This window comes from Pinus tabuliformis, chromosome 1_2, assembly GCF_031772625.1.
Source record: "Pinus tabuliformis cultivar Carrire ecotype Pingquan chromosome 1_2, CPIR1, whole genome shotgun sequence".
NCBI lineage: Eukaryota > Viridiplantae > Streptophyta > Pinopsida > Pinales > Pinaceae > Pinus > Pinus tabuliformis.
The window spans coordinates 729,711,720-729,734,858 of NC_142298.1; the positions used below are offsets into that span (position 1 = coordinate 729,711,720).

At 42.8% G+C, this 23,139-nt stretch overlaps 1 protein-coding gene across 3 annotated transcripts in view; it reads left to right on the top strand.

Moving 5' to 3' along the window:
* The window catches only part of MEE44 (Nucleotidyltransferase family protein), a 265,903-nt gene that overhangs the window by 25,576 nt on the left and 217,188 nt on the right, over positions 1-23,139 (top strand). For all 3 annotated transcript variants that reach the window (XM_089395863.1, XM_089395862.1, XM_089395861.1), the window contains exons 2-3: positions 22,313-22,858; positions 22,968-23,057. In XM_089395863.1, the coding sequence (XP_089251989.1) occupies positions 22,313-22,858; positions 22,968-23,057 (636 nt within the window). The remainder of the gene's footprint in view (positions 1-22,312; positions 22,859-22,967; positions 23,058-23,139) is intronic.

Here is a 23,139-nt window from a genome sequence, read left to right on the forward strand (position 1 = left end):
AATAAGTTGAAGGATATTAAGAAGGGAAAGGACGAGGATATTCAATCTTACTTCTTAAGGATCATTGAGATCAAGAATGATCTACTTTCGATTGGAGAGGTCATTCTTGACAGGGAACTTACTATCACTACCCTTGGAGGACTCCCACCCGAGTGGTATATATTTAGAACCACTATTCTCAATAATGATCGAATTCCAGGGTTTGAAGAATTGATGTCGAGATGCATTCAAGAAGAAACAAGAATGGTGGAGCAAGAAATGCCTTCTAATAGAAGCAACCCCACTGCATTCTCCGCTCATGCCAAAAGGGGAAATAATGCAGGGTCCAAAGGTCATTTCAATGGAAAGCTTGGATCTAAGGGAGGAAGGAAGGGTAGGTGCTTTGTTTGCAATGAGTTTGGCCACTATGCAAGAGTGTCCAAATAGAAGGGACACATCACATGATGATGATCACAATCATTCCAGGGGCAACTTCAACAACAACAATCAAAGGAATGGCAGGTTCAATGGCAAAGGAAAAAGGAATGTGGGACATCAAGGAAATGGTCGACCCTCCAAGAAAGCAAGGAACTCCAGGTATGAAGAATCAAATGTTGTTAACAATAAGCAAAAGGAGTATCATCTTATATCGACCCTCTCCATCACCTCTCCACCGTACACTTTGGGGAATTGGCTAGTTGATAGTGGTGCCTCAAGGCACTTCACCGGATATAATGAAGCTCTCTCTAATCTGATAAAGAAGGAGACAAACTTGGAGATTGTCCTTGGAGACGATGCCACCTATCTCGTGAAGGGAGTAGGAAATGTTACCCTTCAATTGAATCAAGGTAACACTATTCATTTACATGAAGTTCTATATGTACCTGATCGCAAGAAGAACCTGGTGTCCATTTTGGCAATGGAAGACAAAGGATAAAAGGTGGCATTCATCGATGGAAAGGTACGTGTTTGGAAAAGGAATTTTAAAGATGCTTTTACTCTTGGGTTCAGGGTTGACACTTTGTATCAAGTTGGAGGAAGTCCATTAGGAGCCATGTCTTGCGCCACATCTCTACAATTTGAACCAGTGTTACTTGGGAGCGGGAGCGGGAGCGGGGAGCGGGAGCGGAAGCGGGAGCGGGAGCGACCATTTTCAGAAGCTCCCGGTTTGGGAGCGAATCCCGGAGCGATTTTTTAAAAATATATATATTTTTTATATTTTTTAATTTTTGATACATATATGTCAACAAAAACATGTAGAATGATGAAATAGACATAAAAAACATAAAAAAAACATAAATTGATCATTGAACCATATCACATCAATCATCTAGAAATTATAATCGTCATCAACCTTAGTAAAATAATAAATTAAAATAACATTCAATTCAATAACATTTATCATCATTGATCACCAAAGTAACAAGTTGTACTTGTAAGCCAAGTTTAACCATTACAAGAAGTAATATCGAAGATATTTCTAAGTCCTAACTTCTAACTGTTAACATGATATGAAATGTTAAAAATTTATAAAATGAAACATGAATAATGAGATGAAATGAAACAACTTTAGTCTTTCACAAAGCATCATATTCATAATTCACAATCATTACCAATGAGTTATAATTGCCAAGGCCCAACTTCAAACTTCAAATTTTCATTGTCACAGTGATATAATGTTTACAAAAAATATCATAATGTCATAATGATATGAAAGAGTCAAGAGTCAAGAGTCAAGGACTCAAAACTCAACACTGAACAGTTATGAAAACTAAAGTGACAAGTCTAATAGAAACTAAAAAAGACAAGTAAACTGTAAATCTACAAGTGGCCCTTGCCACGAGAGTCTCCAGGAGTATAAGTAGGTCTTGGCGGTCTTCTAGGAGTCTCCCGCCCAGACCGACGACCAGAACTAGAGCCTCCACGCGAGGGTGTCGATGGAGGTGGCGACAGCAATGGAACAAGACTCGGGCCCCGAGAACTGCTACTGGATGGTGGAGGTGGAGGTGGCATGGCTGCTGCAGCTGCTTCAGCTTCATCCCGTACAAGCTCATCTTCTAGTTCTTCCATATGTACAATGCCATCCTCTAAATTGTCGTCCTCAGGGTGATTGTCCCAAATTTTATATGTGGGATCTTCATTAGCCCGATCACAGTAATGGCTCAACAACCTCAAATTGTAGTGCACATAAACCAAGCTTTCTGCTCGGTTTTCGTTGAGCCTGTTTCTTTTCACATTATGTATATAACTGTAGGTGCTCCAACACCTCTCTGCAGAAGAAGAATTTACAACCTGTGCAAGAACTTTCAATGCCAATTTTCGCAAAAGTCCGTCGCCGCCATATGTTTCCCACCATGTGAGAGAATCAAATTTATCTTTGTCGTCCATTGCATGGAAGTTACCATACAAACCACTGCCAGTGAAGTATCTGCCTATTTCAAGGCGCACAGCTGCACATTCCTCCCTGTCAGGCACCAACTTTTCTAATGCATCCAGATATCCTTTAGTTACCTCTCGATCTAAATGGGGTTTGGTCCTAACACCACCCCCTGCTGCAGGTTTGCCCAACCAAGAATCTGAGTAGTATTTTGGCGTAAGGATATACGCCAAGCAATGTAGTGGAAGGTTAAGCTTTTTCCACCGTTCACACACACAATCGTGAATCAGATTGTACAAGTCGGGATCTCCGTTATTAACAATGTCTTTTATTTCCCCCAACATGGTATCCATTTGCTCATACACCTCGCCAATCACTGGTTTGTCTGTATCTGCAAACCGAATCATGTTATAAATTGGCTTGGTGAAATCCAATACCTGTCTCACAGCTGTCCAAAACTGCCCATCAAGAGCGGCCTCCTCCACCGTTTCAAAACCTGCAATGTCAGCTACATTTGTAGCCCTTTCCTTTAACACCTGCCAATTTGGACTTGATACCATGCTAGCTAAACCCTCTCTTACCTTCAAAAGGCGCCTGAAGGTGAGGTAATAGCTACCAAATCTAGTCCTCGCAATCTTCAACAACTCTAATCTCGAGTGACTGCGGAAAAGGCCATGGGTATTGCTATGATTTGTAATAAATTTTATCATTTTTTTTCCTCTCTTGTACAAATCCCCAATCCATTGGTATTGTTCATTTTTGTTTTTGACAATATCATGCAACAGAAGGTTCAATGTGTGAACCAAACATCCAGACCAAAATATGTTCGAGTATCTATCCTCAATAATTGCTCCCGCTGCCTTACAATTAGGAGCATTATCAGTGATGACTTGGATGACATTGTATGGGCCAATACGCTCAATTGTTTCAAGCAATGCTTCTGCAATGTTGATAGCGGTCTTGAACTTGTCTGAGTAATCATGTGCAGCTAGAAAAATGGGACCACTTCGGGACACAGCAAGAACACTTATCAATGGCTTGCCTTTTACATTTGTCCATCCATCAGATACAATGGACACCCCATTGTCAGTCCAAGAACTTGTCATTTTATTCAAAGAATGTGATATTTTTGCTTTTTCATGATCAAGGCCAACTGTTCTTGCCTTGTCATACCCAGGGCTCTTGTATCCTTTAGGGGCATCATTTATGGCAGAAACCATTTCGTGCCAATAAGGTGAGCGTAGAACATTGAATGGTATCCCATTTGCATAGAGGAACCTGTAAATTTTTGAATCCACATCATTCCTACACCCCTCATCAAGGAAATCTGATATGGTTCTACGGCGTAAAGATTATGACCCTGAGCCTCCATGTCCATATCCACTGCCTTGGGAGGATGCTGAAGGAGTTCTTTGTGAGCTTGGTTCAAAGAAACCCCTTGATCTTTTTGCTTTGTATTGGGCGTCCTCCTCTTCCTTTATGTATTTGGCTCTATCAACTGTTGACACCGCGTCACAAGTTCTGATTCCTATTTGTTTCTCTCCATCCCATGCCCTTTTCCCGCAAAGGTGTCTTCTCAAACGGGTGTATGAGCCTGTGAAATCAGTGTTGCAATGGGGGCAATGAAATTTAGTGGTTCCACCCCCTCTCCCTGTTTCAGGCCTCTGAACATATTTCCACAATGGAGTTTGGTCTTGTTTAGTTTTTTGACCCTCATGTTCACCCTCCACATCCTCCTCACTGGGGTTTTCACCTATTTGACTTCCTCCGGCTTCTTCATCCACCTCTTCAGTTTCAGGCCCCCTCTGTTTCCTACTCTCCACCACCATAATAACCAGAAAGGGGACCAGGAAGAGGAAAATGCCAATAAAAATGCTCAGGTCCATCGTGTTTGATGTTTGTAGGGTTTGAGTCTTGAATCTGCAAATTAATTTAGTTTATTGGGATTAATTCATTTAATTTATTAATTTAATTTAAATTAATGATCTTTAAACTCAAACAGGTAAATGAAACTAACAAAATTAACTACCTAACCAGCTAAACTAACTAAATGATTAAGTTACTTACCTCTGCAAGCTTGCTCCTCGCTCCTTGGCACTTGCTCCTCGCTCCTCAGCTCTGGCTCCTTGCTCCTCAGCTCTTGCTCCTTGCTCCTTTGCTCTCAAACTCAAGCTCAATCTCATTGAAATGATTTTGTTTTGGCCCATTGGGCTTATAAATCCAAAAAAATTAGTTTAATTTTTTGTTTTTTTCGGGTCCGCGGATTTTTTTCCCGCCGAATCGCTCCCGGAAATTTAAAATTCGCTCCCGGAGCGTTTTTTAATGCCCGGGAGCGATCAGGGAGCGATCGCTCCCGGGCATTAAAAAGCGCTCCGGGAGCGCGGGAGCGATCGCTCCCTGAAGCGCTCCCTCACAGACCAGGGAGCGCGCATTTTTTTACGGGAGCGCGCTCCCGAAAATCGCTCCCGTTCGGGAGCGATTTGGGGAGCGCGCTCCCGACCCGCTCCCGCCCGGAGCGCGCTTCGGGAGCGGGTTCGTAGGGGGGGGGGCCGCTCCCTCGCATCACTGATTTGAACTATGGCATCGGAGGTTTTCCCATCTTCATTATAAGGTTCTACTCGATGTGATATAGATGGTGATAGGTATGCCCGATTTTAAAGTATAGCATGAAGGTGTATGTCCGGGATGTGCCGAAGGAAAACTTACAAGTGGACCATTCCCTTCAAGTAATAGCAAGACCACGTATATATTGCAATTGATCCACTCCGACATATCTGGTATGATGCCCGTAAACTCTTTGGTAGGATACTTATATTATCTCACCTTTATGGATGATTATTCTCGCAAAACCTGGATCTACTTCTTGAAGAAGAAGGATGAAGTGTTCACCTGGTTCCGTCACTTCAAAGCCATGATTGAAAACCAATCCGAGAAGAAAATCAAGATATTGAGGATTGATAATGGCACTGGGTACGAATCCAATGAATTCCATGATTATTGCAGAGAAGCTGGCATTAAGAGGGAGACTACAACACCATACACTCCTGAGCAGAATGGTGTGGCTGAAAGGAAGAATCGTACTATTGTAGAAGCTGTTCGTGCCATGCTTCATGATCAAGGGCTTCCGAAGTTCCTATGGGCTAAAGCTGCAAATATCGCCGTGTATGTTCAAAGCCGATGCTCTCATCAAGCATTGGACTCCAAGACTCCCAAAGAAATGTTCACTGGTAAGAAACTCGATGTTTCTCATTTTAGAATTTTTGGAAGTCCCATATATTTTCATGTGCCGAAAGAGAAAAGAAATAAATTGGGTGCATCAGTGAAGAAAGGAATCTTTGTGGGCTATAATGAAAATTCTAAGGGTTATAGAATTTATGTGGCTGGTCAAAGGGATGTTGAGATAAGTCATGATGTCACCTTTGATGAAGATATGGCCATCAACAAGATCAACAACATTCCTATCCCAAGGAAGGACAAAGAAGCTGACACCGGAAAGCAGGGTGCAAAAGAAGATGAAACGATGCCGAATGTTGATGAACCTATGGATCCTCCTCCTCAAGAACTCTCCTCCTCCAAGAGGAGACCCTCATGGCTTAGGGAGACTCTTGAAGATGTCGAGAGACATATTGCACCAAGGGGGACTTTCCGTGAAAGCAAGAAGCCGAACATGTATCAAGGATACTTGACCGTCATGAGCACTATCATTCAAAATGAGCCTTCATCATTTGAAGAAGTCGTGAAGCAACAAGTATGGAAGGATGCTATGAATGAAGAATACGAGTCAATTATGAAGAATGATGTCTGGGATGTGGTCCCTATTCCCCAGGACAAATTGGTTGTCACCTCTAAATGGCTCTACAAAATCAAGCATGGAGCTAATGGAAGTGCATAAAAGTTCAAGGCTCGCTTTGTTGCTTGAGGCTTCTCTCAAAAGGAAGGTGTAGATTACGATGAGATATTTGCACCTGTTGCCCGATACACCACCATTCGCTCGATCATAGCCCTTGCTGCCTCGCAAGGATGGAACCTACATCAGATGGATGTCAAGACCGCTTTCTTGCATGGTTCGATCAAAGAGGAAGTCTATGTGGAACAACCCGAGGGGTTTGAGGTTCATGACCGGGAATCTCATGTATGCAAGTTGAAGAAAGCTCTCTATGGCTTGAAGCAAGCACCCCGGGCTTGGTATGAGAGGATTGATAGCTATCTGATGAAGCTGAGATTCACTAGAAGTGAAGTCGATCCGAACCTTTACTTTAAGGTTGAAAATGATAAACCTCTCATATTGGTACTTTATGTGGATGACCTCTTTCTGACAGGTGCAAACCCTCTCATTCACAAATGTAAGAGGGAGTTGGCTTCTGAATTTGAGATGAAGGACCTAGGACTGATGCACTACTTCCTAGGGTTGGAGGTCTGGTAAAAGCCAGGAGAAATTTTCCTATCTTAAGGAAAACATGTTGTGAAGATATTGGAAAGATTTGGGATGGTGGATTGCAAGCTTGTGACTACCCCGATGGAACTTAACTTTAAGAAGTTATGTGGTAGTGCTGCCGAACCTGAATTGGGAAATGCTTCTGAGTATCGTCAACTCATAAGAGCACTGATGTTCTTGGTGAACTCTCGTCCGAACATATGTTTTTGCAGTTAACACATTGAGCCAATATATGGTTGAGCCTCATCATATACATTGGATTGGTGCCAAGAATATTTTGAGATATCTTTGGGGCACAATCACTCATGGACTGAGATATACTGCCGGAGATGTGAGGCTGCATGGTTGTTTTGATGCTGATTGGGCTGGCAGTGTGGTGGATCGCAAGAGCACTTCTGGATGTTGTTTTTCTTTGGGTTTTGCTTCGATATCTTGGATGAGCAGGAAGCAGGTATTGGTTGCCTTGAGCACCGCTGAGGCCGAATACATAATTGCTAATATGGCCTGTTGTGAAGTTGTCTGGTTGAGGAAGCTCTTCAGTGAGTTGTTTGGATATGTGCTGGATACCACCGTGATCCTCTGTGACAACCAAAGTGGGATTTATTTATCAGAGAATCCCGTGTTTCATGATCGCTCCAAGCATATAGATATTAGAGACCACTTTATTCAGGATATGGTACAATGAGGAGCAATAAGGCTCCATCACATTGGGACTGATGAGTAGGTTGTTGATATTCTGACAAAGCCTCGGGGAAAGGTCAAGTTCTTGGCCTTCCGAGAACGACTTGGAGTCATGGAGAGACCCTCTTGTGAGGCACTGTATAATATGGACATTGAGCTCTGGGAGCTCCGAGGGGCTTGGGGTACTTCTTGGAGCGATGAGCAACCATAGGGTGAGTGGTTCAGCCTTCCCCTAGTGGTTTGCTGTGTACATGGTGAGTGTTTTAGCCTTCCCCTGTGATACCCCTGGCGACATGTAGATAGGATGAGTGGTTCATCCTTCTCTTGTTGAGACATCCTACCCATGTAGTCTGGGACTCATGGGAAGTACCTTTCATTTGGCCAATGAGTAGGGAAATGATGATAGGTACCATAGTACTATTGATGGACACATCGTGTACCACCATACTCCCTATGCTAGGATGAACGATATTGATCTGGGATCAATTGGAACTGACTTTGGGTCAGTAAGAGTGGTATGACACACTCTCTTTTGATTGGAACTGACTTCGGGTCAATAAGAGTGGTATGACACACTCTCTTTTGATTGGAACTGACTTCGGGTCAGTAAGAGTGGTATGATACACTCTCTTTTGATTGGAACTGACTTCGTGTCAGTAAGAGTGGTATGAGACACTCTCTTTTATCTGGGACTGACTTCAGGTTAGTAGAGAATGGTATGATACATTCTCAATCACTTCTTCTTCTTCATAGTTCAACAGAGTAGTGCATTGATGGTAGAGATAGTACCCACTGGCAGATGGATTAGTAGATGGAGTTCTCCCTAGTTGAGAGGGAGTGTTAAAATTGACAACTAGGGCCAAACTCCACATGGGTCATCTTATTTATGACAATTCATATTTTTCTTGGATTCCTCCCTCCGAGAGGTGTAGGATTGATCTAAAGATCATCCGATTCCGACATGTACAAATAAAGATATGAATTTATTTATATTTTGGACAAATTGTCAAGGTCGGCCAACAAGCAAAACAGGAATTCAAACCCCCAAATCATCCTCAACGTTGCATATAAAAGGAGGAGACCTCAAGTCATTTTCACTATCATCTCATCTCACATCTCTCTCTCTCTCCTCTTGTGATTGGGTACGCATAATTGGGTAGCTGTCTCTCACATGTGCGAAGGAAGAAGGACGAATTTTGTTGACTACGTTAACCAACGTTGACAGAGCTGCAAGATTGATGTTTGACTGCGGTTTGGGTGATGTATCTCTATCCTAGCAGGTCGCAGATTTGGGCACTGAAATCGAGGTAATTTGACCTCTCCTTTGACCAACGTTGATTGCCCAATTGCTGGCCGCAAGTTGACCAGTCTTGTTTGGACTTTTTTGGACTGTTTTGGGGTGATTAGACTTGCTGTTGGAGGTCGAGGTTCTCTGGGTTTGACTGAGTTGTTTAGAGGAAGAATTCTGCCCCGTTTGACCAACATTGACTTTTCTGGTTAGGGCTTTTTGTTGCTGTCGTAAATGATCAGATTTGTAAATTTTACTCTCTCTCTCTCTGCTGAACTATTGAAGAATATAAGAAGAATTAATCAAGGGTTTCCCCACATTGGGGTTTGTCTTTGGCTGGTGCCACATCTTGTGTCCTCTTGTCTTGGCTTGTCTTCTACTGTTTATGTTTATGTTCTATCAGCATTTTACTATCATGTTGAAGTGATTGCTAAACTGGATATTGATATTGGGCTAATAAAGAAATTGAAGTAAAATTGCTCTTAAGCATAGAACATACCATTGTTATGTAAAATTAACGGGTTCGTTATCTAAAATTAATGGGTTCTTTCCATCGGTCCATCCATCTGACATGATGGAACACCCTGTTTTTAGCCATGACTTTCCATACTTAGCCAAATACTCATCAATGGAAGAAATCTCTTTTTAGAAAAGAGTTCCCCTCAAGTCATGCATAGTAGGATCTTTGAAGCCCTTTCTTGCAGCTATAATAGAGTCCCACATAGCTTGGTAATAAGGTGAGCGAGCAACATTAAATGGGATATTTGCATTATACCACCATCTAGCAATGTATTGATAAGAAGATTCTTTGCATTGTTTTTTCCAATGTTCATCCAAAGTGGATTGACGACTTGGTTTGGAGGAGGTGGGATTAGCAGAGGCAGTGGTGGAAGAGGATTGGACATAACTCTGGATGTTTGTTCTCTTTGTTCATTTTGATTGTTGGCCAAGAGCAGGAGGAACATAGTGAAAGGGGTCATTGGTGGAAGGGATAAAAGAGGACTCTTGAATCTCATAATCATCATACTCACTCTTTTTCATGGCTTGTAATAATTCCCTCTTCCTTGAAAATTCTTCTTGGATGGCCTTCTCCCTAGCCTTATTCTCCTCAAACTTTTCAAACTTGCAAGGTATTCCACTCTAACATGACCTAACACTTCCATTGGTGCTTCTCATGGCTTTACTTGGCCTCTTATCCCAGCCAAGTATTGTTTCAATCTGAGAATACCCCCACCTCCAATAGATTTATTGCAAAATTTGCATATCATTTTTCCATCAATCACATCACAATTAGCCCATGTAGTGTCCTTGGCTTTTGGAGCCATGTTGGCTTGAAATAATTAAAATTTGCAAAGAAATCTGCCATTTAAAAAAAAATTGTAGCTAAGAAAAATGGAAAACCTAAGACAAATTTAGGAAAAAAATGCATATGTAGCCTACAAAATTTGATAGCATAGAATTAGAGATTTGATAGCATAGAACACATAATTTTTTTTTAATACATGGACAATAGTGAAATGAGGAATTTTTGAAGTGAAAATCCTTACTTGGAAATGCAAACGAGCTTCCTTAGCCTCCTCTTGAAGATGCCAACTCTACTAACAACTCTAAACTATCTTGAAAATAACTCCAAGTCTAACTCCAAGCCTCCAAGGTGACTACTCCAGCAAAAACTCAACCCTTTCCAAGCTCCCAATCAAACTCACAAAATCTCCAAATGAGACGTGTGAGGCAAATGAGGGGGGTGAGCTCCTTTTAAAGGCTTGGAGAGAGTATTTTGGAGGGAAGCAACCCTTACTTTCCCTCCAAAACACCCAGGAAGCTTTCAAAAAGAGTCCGTGTGGGTCCGTCATCGTCAGCCGTGACCTTGACAATGACTCGACCAGTTTATGACAGAACCAACCGATTTGGGCCGATTTGGTCCGGTTTTTGTGATTTTTTGGCGAAGTCAGTGCTTAAATCGAGTTTTTTGCCCAGTTCGACCCGATTGCCTAATGATTGCCTAATGAATTGGCCAGTTTGACAGGTTTCTGGTTCATGCCGGTGTGATTTTTAAAACTATGGTTCCAATTTGGCAGCTCTCCCTGACAATGATTCCCTTGGTGAACGACTTCCACTATGGATTAAACCCCTTCAAGGCAATCCTCACCATCTCAGAATATGAAAAAATCTCACGGATGGCGACAAGCTTATCTTGAACTTGAGACAACCTCATCTTGAACTTGAAACAACCTCATCAGATACAAAGTCACCCCTTCACCCTGCATCAACTTGGTGGCCTTCAACTTATCCTGCAATACCAATACTTGATTTTCGTTCTTATTCTGGAACAATTTTTGAAGAGCCTCTCACTTTTCATGGGTGGTGTTCTTCCCAGACACATGAGGTATTAAGGATTCGTTGACACCTTTTAGGATGATCAACTTCACTCTTCATACACTTCTACCTCCATAGGGTCAGTTGGCTTCTTGATTGCTTCTCGGCAAAGTCCTAGATCCTGTTCATCATCAAAACTCCCTCTCCTACTCGGCCCTGCTGCTAGATCAACTTGGCACCCAAAACAATCTTGAAAAGGCACAATAAGTCGTCCTCTCCTCCTTCGCTTGAGTTGTCCTTGATCTGTGGCCAAGTTCATATATGTTTCCTTATGTTTTGATGCACCTGGATATGCCTAATAGCCTCCACGCCTTCTCTTATTTATATGCTTCTCATGTGGTGTCAACAGATTGTCTTTTAGGGCTGAAATAACCCTAGCCAATCTCACTTCTTGTTGCACAAACCCACCAACATACAAATAAAATCATAACTCTCTTTGTAGATCTCCGATCTTGATGATTTTCACGGTCCTTAGTTCCTTTTAAGGTCCTCTATCATCTCCATAAGTCAAATCAATGATGACCCTCATGGTTTTGGCCCCACATCTTTGGGTACAAAACCCCAAGCTTAGGTTCTAAGCCCACAAAGCCACTTGTGGCGCTCGTTCCTCCAAAACTCCGAACCCTAGGGCTTGGAGTACCTCCCAAGATACTAATCTCAACATTCCCTCTTAGCAAGTGAGGTACTTCCAAGACTAGGAAGTAACTCGTCATCATCACTGTCACTGCTTGCAACACACGCCCAACTCCTGGTGGTACTTCCAAGACTAAGAAGTAACTCGTCATCATCACTGTCACTGCTTGCAACACTCGCCCAACTCCTAGTGCCCATAATTGAAGCAAACCCTGTAGCATGGACTATGCCTCGTCACTGTCACTGGAAGCCTCCTGCTACTTCTTCTTCTCCTGAAATGCTTTAAGGTCATTCCATGATTCCTTCATGCTAGCTGTAGAAGTACCCTTACTCCCCTTTGACCATGCACTCTTCTTGGGTTGCACATTCTCCCTCTGAATCTGCAAACTCCCTCTAGAATTTGACTCCTTCTGAACCCTTGAAACTTGGACCTTCTTTGGAACTTGTACCTACGCCTTTGAAGCCTGCACCTGCTTCTTTGGAACCTGTAGGCTGTACCTGCTTCTTTGGAACTTGTACCTGCTTCTTTGGAACCTGTATCTGCTTCTTTGGAACCTGTACCTGGTTATGTGTCTTCTTCCCATGATTTATAGGCTTGCCTGTCAGCTTATATAGACCATGCTCTCTATCTCCAATCACAACACTTGCAGAGCTAGAGCCTCTGGGCCTGAGTCTCGCCTTCCCACTCTGGAACAACACCTCAAACCCCTTTTGCTCGATCGCTGAGACAAACATCACATTATATATGTGAGTCCTAGTACAAACAATACATCCTGAACTCGCATCACTTGACTTGACTCCATCTTGAATGGCACGACTCCTGATTCCCTGATCTCTTGCGGACTCTTGTCACCCAACAATATGTGCAACTTTTAGTCTCACTTAGCTAGAGTCTCGAACACCACTTGTGACCTTGTCATATGCTTCGACACTCCACTGTCCATGTACCATGCAGCTTTGTTGATGGTACCTTGCTCAAATGAGAGATTAAAGCAAAGTCCTCTTTCTCCAATTTCCTGGAGAGATCATCTATCTCGAAAAAAGTGGCGACACTTGCGAATTGCTTCCTTTTCGTCTTCTCATTATCTCACTTCTTCTTCATCGGACACTTCATCGGACACTTCATCGAAAAATGACCCATCTTGCCATAGTTGAAACACTTGATTTTACTTAAGTCTTTTTGCTTGCCCTTCATTCTTGCTACAAGTGCCATCTCATCATCATAAGCCTTCTTGTTTGGATGAAGATCCTGTTGTAGTGGCTACAACCACCCTCCAAAATTTTGCCTTAGCCTCGTTTTGGAGCCTCCCTTCCAACCTTCACAGCAGGTTGCCTTGCTTCGTCAAGTTCACAAGCTTCAGGGTCTTTCTTACACAAAGGCAGCCTGTCGGTCACAACTTGATCCATTCCCCTCACCGGATGTTCACTTGGACTTGGTCCAGCTGCAGGCTGAGCAGCTTCCCCTTGAAAATTGCTCATCTCTGGAGGGCAACCAACCTCCCCTCTTGGAATTGCGTAATCCTCTCTGACAGCCTGCTGGGCTCCAGCATTGTGCAATCTTGCTAGCAACCCTCTCAGCAGGATTTGCGCAAATTTTCCCAACAATAGCTTGTTTAGCCCAGAATTTGCTCAAATCTGGGCAACAGTCAGTTGCTCTTCCCAAAAATTGCGCAAATCTCCTGGGCAACCAGCCCAGCTCCTAGCCAGAAATGCGCAATTTTCTCCAGCAGTCGAGCAGTGTCTTGCATGTGCAGCTGAGTTGACCGGTTCTTGCCCAGAAATTGCGTAAATCGCCTGGGCAACCAGCGCAACTCCTAGCTAGAAATGCGCATTTTTCTCTAGCAGTCGAGCAGTCTCTTGCATGTGCAGCTGAGTTGACCGGTTCCCTTCGGGACTGAGAAAAACAGACTTGCATGCATGGGCTGCTTCTCCCAAGGCAGCATGCAAAGGCATCCCTTGTTTTAGGGATCCATGTTTAGCAGTTGGAGGTTACATGCAAGGGGCAATTCCGAAATCTCCCACCAAGTGTCGCTTTCCCTAGATTCGTGGCATGCACGTCACAACCTTGATGTTGTCAAAACTCATCAACCAGACGCTACAGAGCTCATTCCTCACATCAACCTTGCAGCTCTGACATCCCACATCACATCTAGGAGCAGTCGGCACATTCAACTTAACTGTTTTGGGGTAAGCCCGCTTCCCATGCCTTGTGCTGCATTTCTGTCGCTTTTTGTGTTTTTGCTTCAGTATTGTTTGCTTGATTTCTTGAGTGCTTGCTGTCGTTTACATATATACTAGCTTGTCCTAGCTCTATTTCAGTTTTCGTTGCTATCTCACTACTGTCGCATGCATGAAACTATTTTGCACGGACGTTCACCGAACCGACGAACTGCATCACCCACATGCATGTTGATCTGTTTGCTGAATCTTTAATTCATGTTTTGCATGCATTGTTAATCACTTCTGCTATCACTTAGTGTCGCCATGAATTCACTGACTTGCTTTCAGTTGCCCGTCGGCGAGTCGGGCCAACCTTGGTCCGGGTTTTGCCTTCGCCAAGGCTGCATTGCGCAATCTGGGAAAGGAAGGCTCACCTTCCTCTCCAGATTTGCGCATTCCTGCCCAGCACTAGCCTCTAAGATTATTTTGTGCATTTTTGGATGATAGTGGCTGCTTGGCCCAAGAAATTGCGCAAATCTGTCCCTAGGCCAGCAGTCCTTCCCAGCTAGAATTGCGCATTGCGCAATCCCAATAGTCAGCAGCCAGAATGGACTGTGCATTGCGCAGTTCCAGCAGTCAGTCAGTCTCCCAGCAGCCCAGACTGTGCCTTGTGCAGTCTTGGCAGTCAGTCTCCCGACCTCTTGGCCGAAATTGCGCAACCTTCATGATCATTCACCCAGGTATGTTGCAAGTCAGTTCTCATGTTCATTTTGGTTTTCGACTGACAGATTGCTTGCCATGAGTGTTGCCATGTCTCTAGGTATCCCAGGTTTTCATCTGCCTCTCAACACTACAGGTACAATGGTTTGCAGGAGAGTAGAGACAAAGACATCGTTCATAGCACACTTGGGGATGCAGTCGATCAAGTGTCCATGGACTTGCCTACCCATGAAGACATCAAGTTGTTCGTAGACAAGGACATCAAGATATGACAACAACAACATCACATCGAGCAACATCATGAACACAGCTGAAGACAGCACACCAAATGCAACAAATGCAAGAGGAGGGTTGTTGACAACACAGAGGTGGAACAAGGTTGCAAGCTCAAGCAGGTCCATTGATGATGAAAGCAACTTTGGAGAATCCGGCTATGAAGTGACGACACGACATGAAGATCGCGTGAAGGCAGAAGATGGAATAAAGGAGTTGCATGTGCTGAAGCATAACTCAAGAAGAACATGACGCTGCACAAACAGATGAATGAGTTGCAGCAGGAACATGAACAACCATGAGCGCAACATGCACTCACGAAGGGAACTGCGCCTGTCAAGTTAAGGATCTATCCTAGCAGCTGACATAGAGCAGACATGGTGAGTAGTGTTGTTGATTGCATGCAAGGGATTTAGCAGCATGCATATCATTGAGCGCACGCATGCAATCCAACCCATTCAACACACTCACCAAGGCGAAGACAAGAAGCAAGTCCAACTGGCGCTGAACATGCACTTCGGTAAGTTGATGCGCCAACACACACTTGAAGATCAACACGGACACTATGCATCAGTGTGTTGTTGGTTCAACCATACCCAAGAAGACCATGCACATGTTAGTAGATGAGTTGGATGAAGGGGCCGAACCAATGCACCGGTTGCAACGGAGGCAAGAGTTCGCTTCAGCAAGATGTCACCATGAGGTACATGCACACCATCACGGATGACCAAGCTTGGCATCAACTCACTAGCTTCACCATCACAAGCATGTCAAAGAGTTGGTCTCACCACAGCGGACCGAGTGTCAGTGATGTCTTGCAAGGCTTGCTCAAGCCATGTTGTCTCACATGAGTACATGTGCATTGTAATGTTGAGTCATGTCAAGTGTAAGTCGAGTGTCAATAGTTGGATGTAATAGTCATAGAGTAGGTGAAGAGTCATGAGGGTAGTTGAATTGTCACAAAGGGGAATGTCCAGGGTCACCCCAACCTTTGCTATAAATAGTCCCTTATAACTCATTGTACAGGGTTTTTGGTCAGCCAAGCTTCTACTAAGACTATCTTGAAGAAGGCTTAGACAGTATTGTAATGCGCCTTGGCTTCTCCACTGCACGGAGCTAGTACATCTCTTTGGAGGAGCAAGCGGATGTGGCTGTAACGTTCCACTGTTGGGGCTAGCAGGTTTACATGGATGTATTGTATGATTGAGACTTACACTTTTTTATATAATAAGAACCAACACATTTTCATGCATATGTTGTTATTGTAGTTGGACATCTTCTGTTGCCTTAATGATATATGTTGTTTAACTTACGTATTTGTGTATGAACTGATTCACATGCAATTATATGAATCTTGTTGTTAATGTGTTGTATATGTTGTTAATGTTGTCATCGTCTGTGTCGACTGCTTTGCCAGACATCAGAAAGATCTTTCACATGAACCTTGCTGTAACAACCGTCGCACTTGTCTCGGACTGATCCGTGAGTGCTGTCCGTGTTATCTTACCTCGTATGATGTGCCTGCTGCATCCGAGTGGACTGCTTCGCCGGAAGCTATGCATGTCCTTTTGTGTTGTGTGTTCCTAGCTGAGTTGGGACTGATCCCTTTCAACGTGGAACTCACCTTCACCTTCTTCTCCCTTCAAAGTGTTAGAACCTCTCATACACCTTCCTTGACTCACTGCATTAGTCACCCCTTGCTACTGACAGAGTTATCTTACTTCTCTCTGTGCGACATCGCGGTCAAGGCATTACCTTACGATCCACTGCTGGGACTCCTACACCAAACGGTCTGAGGTCTAATTGGGACTTCCTACCGAGGAGATCCCCTTGACATGTTGGCGGGTCTAGCACCGTCAATAGATCCTCATCTCGCAACTCTTCTTGAATGAAGTCATCCCACAACTTGTTCCAGTTTGGCAATTTGTCCCTGATAACGATTCCCTTGATGAATGACTTCCACTATGGAGTAAACCCCTTCAAGGCTATCCTTGCCATCTCAGAATTTGAAATAGTCTCAACGATGGTGACAAGCTCATCTTGAACCTGAGACAACCTCGTCAGATATGAAGTCACGACAAGCTCATCTCGAACTTGAGACAACCTTGTCAAATACGAAGTCACCCCTTCTCCCTGCATCATCTTAGTGGCCTTCAACTTATCCGGTAATATCAATACCCGATTCTCATTCTTATTCTAGAACAAATTGTGAATAGGCTCCCACATTTCATGGACAATGTTCTTCCTGGACAGATGAGGTATTAAGGAATCCTTGACACTGTCTAGGATTATCAACTTCACCTTCGTGTCCAACTCTTCATACACTTCCAGCTCCTTAGGGTCAGTTGGCTTCTTGATTGTTTTATCGGCAAAGTCCCAGATCTTGTTCACCATCAGAACCAACTTGATCCATTCCTTCCATGGACTATAGTTGGACAACCCTTCCAAGCTGCCCTCATACCGGAGACGAACCTGTAACTTCAACATTATTGTGAGCCCTTCAACAACAATGTGACCAACTCCCTCTTAAGTTGTATCATGGACTACGCTCATAATTGTAGCAAACCAAACCTTGTAGGATGGACTACGCCTCTCGGAAATGTCACTACCATTGGAAGCCTCCTGCTTCTTCTTCTTCTCTTGAAAAGTTTTCAGGTCTTTCCATGATTCCTTCTTGCTAGCAGTAGAAGTACCCTTACTCTTCACTGACCATGCACTCTTCTTGGGTTGCACATTCTCCCTCTAAACTTGCAAACTCCCTCTAAAACTAGGCTCCTTTTGAACCTCTAGAACCTGGACCTTCTTCTCTGGTACCTGTACCTAGTCCTCTGAAACCTGCACTTGCTTCTATGGAACCTGTACCTGGTTTTGCTTCTTCCCATGATCTATAGGCTTGCTCGTCAGCCTATATCAACCATGCTCTCTAACTCCAATCACAACACTTGCGGAGCTAGAGCCTTTGGGCCCGAGTCTTGCCTTTCCACTATTGAACACCACCTCAAACCTCTTTTGCTCAATCATTGAGACAAACATCATGTTATATCTGAGTCCTGGTACAAACAATACATCATGAACTTGCATCACTTGACCTGACTCCATCTTGAATGGCACGGCACTTGATCCCCTGATCTCTTTTTGACTCTTGTCACCCAACACCATGTGCAACTTCGAGTCCCCATCAGCTAGACCCTTGAATACCTAATGTGACCCTGTCATATGCTTTGACGCTCCACTGTCTATGTACCATCCAACCTCGTCGATGGTACCTTGCGAGAAATGAGAGATCAAAGCTTGTTGAGATCATCTATCTTGGCAAAAGTGGTGACACTTGTTACCTGCTACCCTTTCTTCTGCTCATCATCTCCCTTCTTCTTCATCTGACACTTTGTCGAAAAATGACCTATCTCGCCACAGTGGAACACTTGATTTTATTCAAGTCCTTTTTTGCTTTCCCTTCATTCTTGCTACAAATGCCACCTCGTCATCAATTGCCTTCTTGTTTAGATGAAGATCCTCATCTCGCAACCCTTCTTGAATGAAGTCATCCCACAACCTGTTCCAATCTGGCAGCTTGTCCTTGGCAATAATTCTCTTGATGAACGACTTCCACTTTGGAGTAAACCCTTCCAAGGCAATCCTTACCATCTCAAAATCTGAAATAGTCTCACCGATGGCGGTAAGCTCATCTCGAACCGAGACAACCTCATCAAATACAAAGTTACCCCTTCACCCTGCGTCTTGTTGGTGGCCTTCAACTTATGTGGTAATACCAATACCGGGTTCTCGTTCTTTTCTAGAACAAATTCTGAAGAGTCTCCCACATCTCATGGGAAGTGTTCTTCCCTGACATATGAGGTATTAAGGAATCCTTGACACCATCTAGGATGTTCAACTTCGCCTTCGTATCCAACTCTTCATACACTTTTAGCTCCTTAGGGTCAGTTGGCTTCTTGATTGCTTTCTCGACAAAGTCCCAGATCTTGTTCACCATTAGAACCAACTTGATCCGATCCTTCCATGGACTATAGTTGGACAACCCTTCAAGTTCCTTCCAACCTGTTCTCATATCAGAGACCAACCTGTAACTTCGACATTATTGTGAGCCCTTCAACAACTATGTGACCAACTCCTTCTAAAGCTGTACTTTGTTGTGCACACTATGATTCACCGTCCCTTCAAAAGTAGCCCTGATACCATGCTGTTTTTCCACGATACTAGAATTTAGGTTAGAATCTTACAATCACTGACTCTACCAATCCAAGTATCACAACAAGCTACTTTGCACAACACAACAATATACAACAATAAATCTACTAGTGCACAAATATAGACAACTCTTTACAATTTTACAATAACCCAACTTCATTATATTAACAAATTGATAATACAACAGTCTAGGGCTCTCATACTAGGGATAATGGCTCATATACATCCACTAGTACAAGAATACAAGAACAAGATACACTGATGGTCTAGCTGATGTAGTGCACAATCACAACCTCTTTGTTGTACCTTGAACACACTGCTGGTCCTGCTCCAAATCTGCATCATTGCCTCTATCAATGTCCTGGTCCTTTAGGTCATTGAACTCATCTCTTTAATCCACCCTCTAGCTGATCATAAGTCCATCTACAACCAACACATAGGGTCTTCACGCTCACTAGCTGCTCCTTAGTCCTTCAAGGACACAACACTTTGAGACTTCTTGCCCACTGCTGCTCCTCAGCTACTTAGGGACTTCTTCCCACTATTGTCTTCCTGCGTTGCTCCAATGAAGACAAACATAGGGCAGGAGGGCTGCCACCTATCACTGCTAGAAGTCCTTCTCCAACAATGAACTTGGGCTGATCACAAGGTCCACTTGGCTGCTTGCTTTTGTCCTTCAAAGTCTGCAATCCCTGACCTCCAAACCTTCACCCTTCCTCACTGCTGTCAATGTCCTTCTTGGCAACAAAACTAGGGCTACTTTGAGCACCTACTTGTTTCCCTCCAACAACCACAAGATGCCCAACCACCCTGTCCTATACTAGGACAGTCTATCCTCTAGCAACAAAACAACTTGAAACACATCACAACATACCTTTCCTTTACTTCTGGACTGATGTGCACCTGTTGTAGCTTTGGCTGCCTAGTTTGGGCTGCTAACGGTCCTTGTTTGGCTTCCTCCCAATGCCCAAACAACCTCCTAACAGCTGCGGCCTGTGTCTGTTTAGTGCTGTTCCTGTACGCTGGGTTCTGGGCTAATTTTTCGCCCACTGTTCAGACCTTTGGCCCTTCTCCAAGCTGAGATATAGGGCTCAGCCCTCCTCCAGACTCGTGTACAGATTTACTGCCCCTATTTCAGAGGTCTGCCCACACAAAAATCATGCCAAAAACAGCGCAGAACTCCCTCTCCTACTCGGCCCTGCTGCTAGATCAACTCAGCACCCAAAACAGTCTTGAAAAGGCACAAGAACTCGTCCTCTCCTCCTTTGCTTGAGCCGCTTCTGATCTGCGACCAAGTTCAAATATGTTTCCTTATGTTTTGATGCACTTGGATATGCCTAATAGCCTCCACACCTTCTCTAATTTATATGCTTCTCATGTGGTGTGAACGAATTGTCTTTTAGGGCTTAACTAACCCTAGCCGACCTCACTTCTTGTTCCACAAACCCACCAGCATACAAATAAAATCATAATTCTCTTTGTAGACCTACGATCTCAATGATTTTCGCGGCCCCTAGTTCCTTTTAGGGTCCTGTATTATCTCCATAAGTCAAATCAATGATAACACTCATGGTTTTGGCCCTCATCTTTGGGTACAAAACCCCAAGCTTGGGTTCTAAGCCCACAAAGCCACTTGTGGTGCTCATTCCTCCAAAACCCCGAACCCTAGGGCTTGGAGTACCTCCCAAGCTACTAATCCCAACAGATCATCCCAGTGCTTGCCACATTTGGTGTACTTCCAAAAGTGTAACACAACTTAGTATACTCCTTTGCTATTTTCCTATAGTACTTATCATCAATCTCCACTATCTATATAAAGACAAGGCAAGTTTGGGGTCCCTTCTTGACCAAATTATATGGGAAAAGTTATGACTGGGCATTGTTTGATCTCTAGCCACTGAATCAATGAAGATTTGAAAACCTGGAAACGCCAAACGAGTGAAACAGCGTGTAAAGTGGTCTTGGCAGCCCAATTAGTCGGTTTCGAAGATTTCAAGACCCCTATGCTAACTAATGTGCAAACACATACTCTTGGACAGGTAACTCTTTTTTTGGATAATTTGAGCGAATGTTATATTTGGCTAAAGTGCCTTTATGCTAGTTTTGCTTAATAACTGGGTATCGATTCTACCATAAGAGCTGAGCTGTGCTAAATTTGGTTTCCAAATCTGGTTTTCAGATGCTAGTAATAGAACAGAGTAGAGATATTAGGAGATTTCAATCGGAGGAAAGTTTCACTCTTAAATGAATGCAAAATACTTGTATCCATTTTGTTGCATATTGTACAAGTTCAACATATTTATAATACAAGATCTACTAAATATAAACTTGACCAGACTTTTGACTGAGTCTTAGTTCAGTTACACGTTTCTCTCTTTCAGTTCGCTTAGTCCTATACTCGTCTTATCCTAATCAGTTTATCTAATTACTTTGCCTAATTACAACCTCATTAAGTCTAATGTGCACAGAAAATAGACATTAGTATTCAAACAGTTGTAATTCCCAATCAGAACCAATTCTAGTGCATTAGGAGGCAGAAATTAATTAAAATTTAGGATTAATTATACTGTGAAGCCCCATATTATTGGTATTGGTCCCCAGTTGGCAATCTATTGTATGATAAATTCCCAGAAGCTTTAGTTTTGTTGTGGATCCAACTAAATCTGGTTTCTAAACTGGACCCATTGAATTCAGGATTCTTATTTAATGTCTTTCTTGACTGGATAAATCAGTAATGAATCCCCTGATGCTGTAACCTTCACATGAGTGGTCATGGGTTTTGGACTGAAAACTGTTCGAAAATTAAAACAAAATAAAATAAGAAAGGAAAAAAATTATATTCTAAAATTGTCTCAAGTCTTCAGAAAGTCCCTAAAAGATGCTTCTTGAAGGCTATTATAATTTATATCATGCTAATATATCGATCCATGCTTTTGCAATTTTGTGTGTAAACCATTTTAATATATAGATTGTTTTCATTGAAATTTCTAGTGTATAAGTTATTTTTATTCATAAATATATTTTGAAATTCTGATGTATTTTGAAAATCTCGCCTTGAGGAATCAATTCATAAATTTTGAAAATTTGTTCTTTTTCTGAATTAGCACCCTCAGTGGGCTAGCACCCACGTTTCTTATATATATATTTTTTTATTACTTTCTTCTAAGATGCTTTGATCTTTCAGGTAAATAAACTCGTTCAAGGTGCAAAAATTTCAAAGACAGAAATGCACATCAACATTTTGGGTAACAAAACATTATTGGCAGATAAATATACTGCAGCATGGAAAGTAAGCAATGTGCCAAAAGTTTCATTATGTGACAATGACTTTACATATCACCCTTTTTCCAATTATGCATGCAAAACACGTTCATGCACTGAACACTTTCTAAGGGGTTTGAATATTCTCCAAGAAGTTTCATCTTTGGGGTTTGTGTGCATGCTAGCAGTTCCTGAAAATGACATATTGTTTTTTAGCTCTTTGAGCTCTGTTCATACATGGTCAGATAATATATTGAGGACGGTTAGAGACATATTTGCAAAGGTCTCAAAAGCTTCTGTAGAACTGGATCTGTTAAGGGAAGATAACTTGGGGGATAAATTGAATCAACACAAGGCTGCTGAAATACAGAGAAAGGAGAAAAGGAAAAAAGGTCGCAGTAGAAAGAAAAAGATCCCAATCTCTAAGCAACCTATAGAGCATGATTCTCCAAACGGAAAACTATGTGAGGTATCTGTTTTGTCATAATGTTGTTTTGACTTTCCTTTTTATATCTATGTATCCGTCAATATAATTTCACTGTTCTTTCTCCTAGTCAGCCTAGTATTTCTTTTTTCAGGAGCAAGAAAATCCGGCGATTCATGATGAAGATAAGAGAAAGGGTATGAGGGGCTCTCTCCCAACATATTCAGGAATGAAAGAAATTGAGGTAAAGAGAAGGTATTTTTATCAATTATAGTCTATATGGAAGTTTTTTCATTCTTGCATTTGTCAATGACTTTTCCTTTTAA